Raw genomic sequence first — 12263 nt, forward strand, 5'->3', positions numbered from 1 at the left:
GTTGACGGCTTACGTGAATATGAATAAGGTCAATAGAGAAAATATGTGGTTCATTGACTCGGGATGTAGCAATCATATGTGTGGGAAGAAGGAATATTTTTTCAGATTTTGATGGAAGTTTTAAAGATTGCTTGAAGTTGGGCAACAACTCAAGCATGGTTGTAACAGGAAAGAGTAATGTACGGCTGCAAGTTAATGGAATCATACCTATGTACCAGAGCTGAAGAACAATTTGTTGAGTATTGGGAAATTGCAATCAAAGGGGCTTACCATTTTGTTTCAAAATGGAACGTGTGAGGTGTTTCATCCTGAGAGGCTTAATCATAGAGACAAGGATGCCTTTGAATCGAATGTTCGTACTGCATGCTATATCTCAGCCTGTAGCATCCACTTATTTCAATACAATCATAAAATATATTGAACAACTTTGACACTTTAGATATGGAAGACTCTTGAGCAAAAGAAGATGGTGGATGGTTTACCACAGCTCAAATCTCCTCTCGAGTAAAAATTGTGTAGTGGTTAAACAATCATCAATTTTTTTTGTCCACAAAAAAAAAAAAAAAAAAGCATGTTTTGAAATATAATTGAGAGGAGAGAAGTTCAAATTCTGCTCTTTCTCACTTCATGGTTCTTAATCATCTCCCTTTCAGCATTTTTTTTTATTTGAGAAATTTTATTGGGTTGGAATTTACCGTTGGAATTCGATTAGCTATAAAATTAAATAAATTTTAACTAATTCCTCTAAGGTTATTACTATTATTATTATTTTATAATAATAGTAAACGGAATATAACTCAATAGTAATTAAAATGTTAAATTAGGTCGGAGATTCTGTTTCATCCACTGATCTATATTTTAATTTAGGTTTATTTTTTTAATAAGAAAAGAATTCCATAACTCAATTAGACATAAATATTTCTAAGAAATTCTCGTCATATACTAAACCCAATCTAACTTTAAGTAGAATATTAACCTAGGATAGGGAGAAAGATGATGCAATAAATCTACTTAAAGAAATTCTCGTCATTTTATCAATCTCGTCATTCTCGTCATCTTTATCAATCTCTTCTGCATTTTAGAATACATCAAATTCTCGACATAAATATTAACTTTAAGTAGCATTTCATTTACCGAAAACTTTAAGTAGAATATTAACCTTATTTATTTATTTTCAAATATTTAATTAAACCACTACATTTTAATATATATTTAAAAAAGTGGTGGAAGAATAAATAAAATAAAATTAAACTAAATAAAGCAATAAATATATATGGACATGGCAAGTAAAAATATATCTTTTAAAATTAACCATAATCTGGGTAGATTAAGTTCTATTAATCTTAAAAAAATTCATAAACTAGCTAAATCTAGAAAATTTTCATTTATTTGAACCTAATCCAAACAAAAATCTCTGAATTATACATGGAAAGTCGGAACCAATTCATTCCAGTTGAATTTACAAGCCTGATGCATGACATAATTAGTTCATAATTCATCGTTTTCCCCATCACATTCCATATTACGTTTTCCATCTCTATATAAATCCTTCCATTATTTTCAATCTTCATCTCATCTCTCATCGGAATTATGTGGACCCAAACCCTTCCGATCAAGGCCGCTTCATGTTCCTCCTCGCCCTAACCAACGCTCAAAACGCCCCCGGTGACTATCTCGCGCTTCACAACCGCGCTCGTGTCCAGGTCGGTGTCGGCCCCATGCAATGGAGCAATACCGTGGCCGCGTACGCTCAAGCCTATGCAGAAAAAAGAAAGGGTGACTGCGCGATGATTCACTCAACTGGGCCGTACGGGGAAAACATAGCCGCTGGGTACTACCCTGAGTTCACAGGGGCGGATGCGGTGAAGCTGTGGGCGAACGAGAAGCCGTTGTATGATCATGCGTCGAATAAATGCGTGGGTGGTGAATGTGGGCACTACACTCAGATGGTGTGGCGAAGCTCGGTCCGACTTGGATGTGCTAGAGTGCCCTGTAAGGCTAATTCTCAGTTTGTTGTTTGCAATTACGATCCTCCTGGCAACTATATTGGGGAAAAGCCTTATGATTCTTTGGTGGTTTGAAGAGATTTGGTTTTAAAATTTTTATGAATTGTAATAAAGTTTGTGAGAGAATGATGAATTTATGAATTGAAATAAAGCTATGGTATTGTCTATAATAGTATTATATTGTCTTGTTTGAGTTAACTCTTGTGACTTTGTTTTAACCTCCTTGAGTTAACTCTTGTGACTTTGTTTTGACCTCCTCGCTTATAAACCCCATGATCATAGAGTCTCCCCTCTAATTAAGTACATCACAGAGCCACCCCTGAAGCCCGTAGATTTCTAGAACAACCTTCCCTTAATCGAGGCTCGACTACTTTCTTTGGAGCCTTTGAACAAAATACACCCTTTGTTCACACTTTTGACTACAATTTTGAGGCTAACAATTTCTTTGTTCAACATAGCTAAGTTAAGTTCATGGTCTGATAACCATGTTAAGAATCACGAATCTCTACAATGGTATATGATATTTGTCCACTTTGAACATGAGAAAATCTTATAGGTTTGCTTCGGGCTCCCAAAGATGTATTCTTTACTTATAAATCTATGATCATTTTCGAACAATCTTCAATACTGATAACACCAGCCACCAGCCAATTCCTGTTCCAAGTCACCCTGAAGAAATGCCCTCGGCAGAGATGCGAAAAACCAGTCCACGATATTTTTGACCTCCAAATCGAGAGATGCACGGCGACGTTTAACTCCGCTGCACTATAAGATCCACATCGGAGACAAAGGCCCACTGTCGCAACCTGAACTTTGAAAAAAAAACATACATATTCCTAAACTTTGAAAAGAGTAGGATAAGAAAATGTTTAACAATTTGTTATTTTAAAGGTGTCTAATAAGTCTCCAAATTTTAAAAAATTGACTTTTTTAATATAAAAATTTAACCTATACAACTACTATTTTAAAAATGATGAATTTATGGGTTAGAATGGAAAGGTTAATGGATCAAGTCAGACTAACCGTAGTGCAACTAAGTGAGTCAATTGGGTTAGCCACTAGCCGACTCTACCACACTCTACCACTAAGTGAGTCAATCCTCTAGAATAGAAAGTTGATTTTCTATTCTTCTTAAAATTCTCTGTTCTATAATCAATCATAAAAATTTTGGGTTAAATTAATTCATTTCATTTACTCAAAATTTTAAGTAAAAATATTAACATTATTTATTTATTTTTAAACATTTAGTTAATAAAACAATAAATATATACCTGCATACCTAAATGGTGAGTAAAAATGTATCTTAAATTTTAAGATTAACCTCTATGTGGATTAAGTTTCATTAATCTTAAAAAAAATTCATGCTAAATTTAGAAAATTTTCATTCATTGGAACCTAATTCAAACAAAAATCTAGCCTAACTAAACATGGAAGCCCAAATGCATTGTTGAATTTCAGAGCATGGCATAATTAATTCATAATTCATTGTTTTCCCATCCCATTCCATATTAAGTTTTCCATCTCTATATAAATCCTTCCCTTATTCTCAATTTTCATCTCATCTCTCATCGAAATTATGTGGACTCAAACCTCTCCGATCATGGCTTCTTTCATTGCCACTTTCATGTTCCTCCTCGACCTAACCAACGCTCAAAACGCCCCCCCGTGACTACCTCGCGCTTCACAACCGCGCTCGAGCCCAGGTCGGCGTCGGCCCCATGCAATGGAACAACACCGTGGCCGCGTACGCTCAAGCCTATGCGGAAAAAAGAAAGGGTGACATTTTAAATGTCTTAGTTTGTGACAATTATAGTACTCCACTGTGGCCTGTTGAAGGTTTGTCTGGCTCGTCCCCTTCCTCTGCCTCTAAAACTTCCAGAACCTTGACCCCTTCTTCTAGATTGTTCACCATGAGTGATATTCAAAGCGTGGTCTTCTTCAACATGAGAACTCATGCGTTGTTCATGTTCAAGCAGGCTGCTTTGCAACTCATTAATGGTTAAGATGGTTGTATCACAATGGAACACACAATATAATCAAACTTGGGGGTCATAGATGTCAGAATCTTTCTGACTACTTCAACATCTTGTTTGTACTCACCATTTAGTTTCATCTTGTTGGCTATGCCAAGGGTCTGAGGAAAATACTCATTCACAGATTCTCCCTTCATGTGCAGCATTTCAAACTCCTTCCGAAGAGATTGCAAATGTGCACGCTTTACCCGTGTCAAACCTTGATATTTCTACTTCATAGAATCCCATATGTTTTTTTTGCTGTATCCTTGTTGAGGGTTGTCTCCAAGATCGAACGATCTAATACTTGAAATAGATAATTCTTTGCTTTCAAATCTTTCAATTTATATCTTCAATTTGCTTCTTCTGGGTATTTGTTAAAACGATGTGTCCTATTGCTGCTGGAATCCATTCTCCCCCAAACCCAGTACTAAAAAAAAGATTTCCATGAGCATTGCCGAATGATCATAGTACCCATCCAATTTTAGTACTAAAACAACCTTTCCCCACCTCTCTCCACTAACCTCTCATCCATTCCCACAATTATCTCTCTTCATTCCGTCCTTACACCAGAAAGTAATAGGTATGGCAAAAAAGAGGGTGTGCTCTCATTGTTCAAGTTTACAAAATGGTAGACATATTGAATCGGTTGTGAAAGTCATTCTCACCTATACAAATCAAATACAAGTTTCCCGTAAGGAATAGTTCATAACTCACTCAAGATTAAAATCGCGTCACATATTATCATCCCATAGAATACTAATCTTCTCAATCAACACATTTAGAAGAAGAGATTAAATATTTCGTAATTCAATCTTAAATATTTTGTGCTTTTCAAAGCTAATATTCTAATCGCAAATATAAAATAGATATTTTGTGCTTTCGGCTTCCCCTTAAGGTTTTCCACATCTTGGCTGACACACAGTTCAGTGTTTGGGTCTGATATCATTTGTAATAGTCCAATCCCACAACTAGCCGATATTGTCCAGTTGGCTCGTTATGTATCATAGTCAACCTCACAGTTTTAAAATGTGTCTACTATGAAGAGGGAGAAGTTTTCACAAGCCTATAAGGAAGGCTTAGTTTCCCTCTCCAACTAATGTGACTATATTGCACCAAATATTGAGGTCATTGAAGGCAAAATTTAGATGAACCAACTCCATTATATAACTTCTCTCAAATGACACCTCAACTCAAAGGATTATGTCAAATCAACACATAGTGAAGGACAAAATAGAAATTTAATACAAATTTAACGGCAAAATAGATAGGTAAGAATTGTCCCTTTGGAGCCCTTCTTATTTTGTAACATAGATTTAATAGTTGGAGAACCATCTACCCATTTTCCACCTTAATATATTACTACAGGGTCAAATCTCCATTAGTAAGAATATATATATATATATATATATATATATATATATATATATATTTTGTAACGACCCAAAATTTTCTACTTAATTTAAGGTCGCTACTGTATACATACCATAAACATTCAATGCGGAAGACTTCATTTAAATTCCATAAAACATAACCTTTAACTTAAAACACAGTCATGGACTTACGTGTTTCAAAAACATCTTTAAAACGGCACAACAACAGACATGAAATAAAATAAATAAGCGTTTAAGTTTAAAACATACTATTCTATCCTAAGTCTAAGAAATAAATACCACTATCCTATGCATGTGCCATGATCTCGAGTTGTGATGCCGTCGTCAGCCGTACAGGAATGCCTTGCTTTAACCTGAAAAATGTAGTAGCACATGGCTTGAGTATTTAAAGAAATACTCAACAAGTGACCCCACTATTGGGGTTAAATGCAACAATCACATGCAATGAAATGATGGGACCTATCTTTCATTTCGTTTCGTTTCCCCTACGGTGCAATCCTAACAGGTAATCGTGGATGTGTACCATATACTCTACACGCAGCCCATACGTGCGAGTATGGGCTCACCAGCTAGTTCGCACACCGCTGGGCCACTGTCCCTAGCCGGTGGGCATACTCTGGAAGGCCCTTATACCGGGACCCGTTAAAACTAGAACCGTCACGGCAGCGCTATGCAAGGCATAACGATCGTTGTCCTGCCATTGGATGTACGCGTCCGTACCCTCGTGATGGGATAGGAGTATCCCCCCAAATGCATGAATACACAATATGCATGAGGTCCCACTAGTCCTACAGTTAACATTAACGAACATAACCCCGTGTCACGTTTTCATGCTTACATGTCATTCTCATTCTCATTTCGTTACATATCATACATATTCCTAGCGGGATTATGTTTCATGCAATTTACCGTATTTCATGTCATACAATTCATACAGTTTAATTCACATATTCCATACAAACGTGCCATAATCATTCAAGGACCTTATATCGTTACATGCATTACACATCACATCAGACTAAAAGCATACATAGCATACATTCAGGTTCACCTAACTACGTACTTAAGCACAATAATCTAGCATACAATGTATCATATCATAAACAAGTCATAACGTAAACACTTCATAGTCGTATCAGTCTCTAACTTACCATAGCCTTAACGTTCTTATACCTATCACAGACATATCATTACGTAACGTACTTTAACGCTATCGTTCTATCAATCTATCACAAACCTATCCCTTTCTACCCATAACTTAACCGTATTCTTTCATCAATCTCTCCTATCCATAGCACTCCGGTATGTAACCTAACCTTAACGTTTCATGAACGTATCTTACTCCTATCATTACATTTCGTTTTGTGCATCCTTGTCGTATCCTATCTCAAACATCTCCTTGAGCACATCGTACCATAATTATTATCATACAATCCACATATTATAACATAACATAACATAACATATAAGAAGCATATTGATCCACAGACAATTCACATATCAATATATATGACACGTGCAGAACCACAGGGCACGTGTCAACATCAAATATAATCATGCCGATAGTAAGATCACTTACCTGGCTAGCTTAAATCGTTGTCACGAATATATCTTTAATGAAAGTTCGATTCCGTCTTTTGAAATCCGGGTCAACCTATATGAGCCCATGACATTAGTTTCGGGTTTGAATTCTACAACATTATTTCTCTAATTTACATTTGTCCATTGTTAGAAGTCTTGAAATTTTATATATCTATAATTATATTTATATTAAAAATCTCATTTTTCATGGTTACTGTTGTATAAAAAGTAGATACAGCTAAGTTATTCTGATCTTTACTATTATCTATTTACCTTTCCCTCCCTAGTTTGTGGTTTTTAATTCCCTAATCTCTTTTTTTTATCTATTGCCTTATAATTCTGTTCTATTCCAAATTTACAGTGGATCTCTATTTCCAAATCTTTCCTTATCTTAGTGTTTCCTATTTCCTTATCTCAGTTTCCTATTCAGAAGTTTTCTTGGCCATTCTATCTTTAATCTATTCATTTGGCTACTGATAAAAATTTAATCTAATATTACTAATCTGATCTAATTTACTAGGATCATACAAATGATTGACATTTAGTTTCTAACTCAAAGCCAGACCATTGTAATAATTCAATGAAGATCTAACTATAATTTGTTGTGATTTCTAAAAAAAAACAGGATAAAAGAAAATGAAGATTTAATATATACCTTATTGATCAGATCTATCTTCACGTAAATCTCCGTTGAATCTCAGCTGTGTAATCTTCACGTAAATCTCCTTTGAATCTCAGCTGTGTAAAGGTCATTCTCATTCTTTTTTTTTTCTCCTATTTTTCTGTTTCTTTTTTGCAGTAACGTTACTTTGGTGCGTAAGGATGAGTTGATGAGAGATAATTGTGGGAAGGGATGAGAGGTTAGTGGAGAGAAGTGGGGAAATGTTGTTTTTATTTATTTATTTATTTATTATTATTATTTTAACTACCTTTTTATAATTATTTTTATTTATTTATTTCTTATTTTTTTTTTTATTTTTTTTTTTGGCTATTACATATTTATATATATATATTTTACTATATGGATAACTACGTGAATTCGATAAATATGTTGCATACATTTAGACTCTAATAGTAGAATCACTAAAGGAATATTTCTTAAAGTATTCAAGTCAGGTGTTATTTTTACGTTTCAGGTAAAAGAAAGACATCCTTATACAGATAACAGAGGCGATGCATGAAGAACGTGGAGCTGGTGTTAGGGTAGTTGCTTTTCATCTTATTTTATACACAATTTTCACTTGCAACCATAATGACAAATTGAATAATAGCAAAGTCACCTGACCATTTTATTTAGGAAACGTGTGGACTTAGGGCACTACAATACGTGGATTAGTACCAGGAAAAGAAGAGCATCACATCAAAACTCATTTTTCTTCACAAGGGAAGAAACAATGGCAAGCGAAGTTGGTGGGAAATTCAGGAGTTTCAACACATTGAGATGTTGAATTTGGGTAAACTTCTAGGCACTTTTGGTGACATCCAGTGATGTCGCATGCATATTCGAACATCTTCACATCACATTGCTTTGCGTGGGTTGCTAGAGGCACCATCCAACCAGCTACACAAATTTTCAAAGTTATACATGCTTTAATACCCATCCAGGCTTACAACACAAAACTTAAAGGCATCTAAACAACCATACGTACCTGAGAGAACCAGGACAAGAACGAAGAGGGAGCAAGAGAAGTTCGCCATCTCCTAAAATACCAGTGTTATAATATACTAAAGTTTATGGTTTGAATGTAGAGTTGGTTTGCTCATGTGTCATTGTAGAGTGTATTTATATACACATTTTGTTTGACAAATATGGTGACTCAGTAACTTTTATATCTCCATTGGAAAGTAGGGCAATTATGGTAGCTTCAAACTCCTATGGAATGTAACTAATCTTTTCATGGCATGACCTTAACTACCTAGACCAGAGTAGTATGTATGGTCCTATAAACTACAACTATTAAAGATTGTGACACTTGAATAAAGGAGTAAATGAATGAATGGAGACTATGTCTAGATGAAAATAATCTTGAGGATAGGATGTTAAAAAAAGCTTAAAAAAATTAAAAGTTATTATCTATTCAAACGTTAGTGTGTTTTGCTTGTAATAATTGTACGTAGGGTGACCTCCTAAGAATTTCCTTAGAATGCATGTAAGTTAGGACAGAACATATTGGAATGACTCGTGTTGATCTGTGGAAATAATATTCTCCCTTACAACCAAGGAATAAGTAACGTGACTATATCGCAGGAATATTCGGAAAGAGTCATCTCTATTGTATAAATTTTCTCGAATGCCACCTCAACTCAAAGAGTTGTGTCAAATCAACACAACCAAGGGCAAAATAGACATCAACACAACAAAAGGGCAAAATAGATATTTAATAAAAATTTAACCATAGATAGGTAAGAATTGTAACATTGTAGAACCATCCCTTTTTTACCTAAATATAGTTTAACTATTAAGACATATTATCCACCAAAAGATTAAATTTACATTCACTACTTATCTACTAGATCAATATATATATATATATATGAATTCGTTCCCTACAAAAATAAATAATAAATAAATAATAATAAAAGTGATTTAATAATTTAAAATAGCTATTAATAATAAAATAATTTTTTTTTATAATTTAGTAAAAAAAAAATATAGAGTTTTGAGCCTCCCTATCCATTAAAAAAAATAAAAAAGACTTATTTAATTTTATTTTTTTTTGTTTGAGTGCTGGTCTTATTTAAATCAAAAGTTCTTTTAAATTAAAAAAAAATGTATTATTATGCCAAATGACTTTGGGATTGTTTCGAGAACTCTCGTATATTCCCTCCAATTATTTTTGTAAATAAAAAAAATATTTATTTCTATTAATAACTAATTTATGTTAATATAGGAATTGAATCCACCAACCTATCCACAAATAATTTCATTTATGATTAAAGATAAAGATCGATGAGAAAGAGTTCAATCAAATTGTCAATTATTTACAATAACAACCATACGTTACATATTGTATTTCATAATAATGTTCCTTTCTAACAAAAATACTATATTTCATCTAATATTTTACTGATGATGTTACAAGTTATGAAACGTCAATCTTGTAAGACAAAGATTTGGTAGCTTATAAATTAAATTATATCGAAATTAGTAGTTTAATCGTTAAAAAACATCGTGACCGAATATACATATTCACTTTCTCTACTTGCAACTTTTCTAAAAGTAGCTGGATTTATTTTATTATAACACATTATATTAGTAGGTCAAGTGAGAAGGAATGAAATGGAGAATTATGCTAAAAAAGTTGTATCCATAGAGGCATCAAATCATTTTATTTAATGGAGACGGGTAAAAATTAGAATTGATCACTTTCTGGCGATCATGGAAGCAACAACAAAAGCAAAAATAAAATAGTTACAGGGGATTGGTTGAATTCATAGAGACATTCAACCGTTTTATTTAATAGAGACCGTGATAAAAACGAGAATTAATCATCTTCTAGCAATCATGGAAACAATAGCAAATATAGTTAAATGGGATTTGTCCAATTGGAACACATTCAGATGTTGATTTGGGAAACTTTTGTAAACATCTCTCACTACAGTCTTTAGGTACGCATCCTTCGTACAACTTCTCTTCACATTGTATTGCATTGACCGACAACATGCATGCCGCTGTCAAAAATCAAATACTTATTAAAACGGAATTTTTGAAACTTCATAAGATGTTTCTAAATCTAAAAAACAAACCTGAGAAAATGAGGAAACCAATAAAGAATAGGGAGCAAGAAAACTTTGCCATTTCGTATAAAAAGCAATGATACGCTGAAACTGAAATTGATATGTGTAGGATACTTTCATTTTTAATCTAAGATTTATATAAAAATATTTGGTTTCAAATAAGGCAACACATTAAGTTAATTTGTCTTTTATTTGGAAAGTAGGCCAATTATGATAAGTTACAACTTTTTTTTCTGCCTTGGATGGAGATTCATTAAGTTTATTATGTCAATATCATTATTTGTTATATTAACAGCTATTTTATATATTTACTATATGGATAACGATGTGAATTCGTTCAATAAAAAAGTTATTTAATAATTTAAAATATTTAATAATAATAATATAATAACCTTTTTTAATTAATAAATATGTTGCCTATATTTGTATTTCACGACTGTGAAGTCGCTCACTAAGTATTTCTTAAAGTACTTAAGTCATGTGCTATGTCTACGTTTCAGATAAAAGCAAGACATCCTTTTATGGATAACGGAAGTGAGGCATGAAGACCATGGAGCCGGTGTTAGGGTAGTTGGTTTTCATCTTATTTTATACACACTATTTACTAGCAACCATAATGACAAATTGAATAACAGGAAAGTCACCGACCATTTTATTTAGGAAACGTGTGGACTTTTAGGGCATTACAATATGTGGATTAGTACAACGAAAAGAAGAGCATCACATCAAAACTCAATTTTCTTCACAAGGGAAGAAACAATGGCAAGCAAAGTTGGTGGGAAATTGAGGAGTTTCAACACATTGAGATGTTGAATTTGGGTAAACCTCTAGGTACTTTTGGTGACATCCAGTGGTGTCGCATGCATATTCGAACATCTTCACATCACACTGTTTTGCGTGGGTTGCTAGAGGCACCATCCAACCAGCTGCACAAATTTTCAAAGTTATACATGCTTTAATACCCATCCAGGCTTACTAAATTTATGTGTTTGAATGTAGAGTTGGTTTGCTCATTTGCCATTGTAGAGTCTGTATTTATACACATTTTGTTTAACAAATATGGTGACTATAACTTTTATATCTTCATTGAAAAGTAGGCCAACTATGGTAGCTTCAAACCCGTGTGGAATTAACTAATCTTTTCATGGAATGACCTTAACTACCTCGAGCAGAGTCGTATGTATCGTTATATAAATTACAACTATTAAAGATTGTGACATCCGAGTAAATGAGTAAATGAATGAATCGAGACTATATCCGGATGAAAATAATCTTGTAGATAGGATGTTAAGAAAAGCTTAAAAAAATTAAAAGTTACTGTCCATTCTAGGGGACTATATGGGCTTAGGGGTATTCAGCACACCCCTAGGCTAGATACCATGTAGTCCCAGGTAGCTATGCAGAGGTAGCACTTCACAGAGAGATACCAACCATATTAGCTTGGCGTAAGAAACCTCTAGGCATTTAATGAAAGGACGACGAACCGGTGAAACCCAAGGGGCAAGCTCCAAGGGACTAAGATTAAAACCAAA

The 12263-nt window shown here is 33.8% G+C and overlaps 1 protein-coding gene across 1 annotated transcript; it reads left to right on the forward strand.

Moving 5' to 3' along the window:
• Positions 1–1625: 1625 nt before the first annotated feature.
• Positions 1626–2081, forward strand: LOC147794823 (basic form of pathogenesis-related protein 1-like). Its single transcript, XM_087125420.1, has one exon. It carries the CDS (start codon positions 1626–1628, stop codon positions 2079–2081), a length of 456 nt encoding a protein of 151 aa, XP_086981546.1.
• Positions 2082–12263: the final 10182 nt, after the last annotated feature.

This window comes from Cucurbita pepo, chromosome 1 (genome assembly GCF_057944985.1).
Source record: "Cucurbita pepo subsp. pepo isolate OVF chromosome 1, ASM5794498v1, whole genome shotgun sequence".
Lineage (NCBI taxonomy): Eukaryota > Viridiplantae > Streptophyta > Magnoliopsida > Cucurbitales > Cucurbitaceae > Cucurbita > Cucurbita pepo.

Excerpts from the sequence above, each read along its gene's own strand:
- LOC147794823 (XM_087125420.1), top strand. The coding sequence starts at position 1,626 with ATGTTCCTCCTCGCCCTAACCAACGCTCAAAACGCCCCCGGTGACTAT.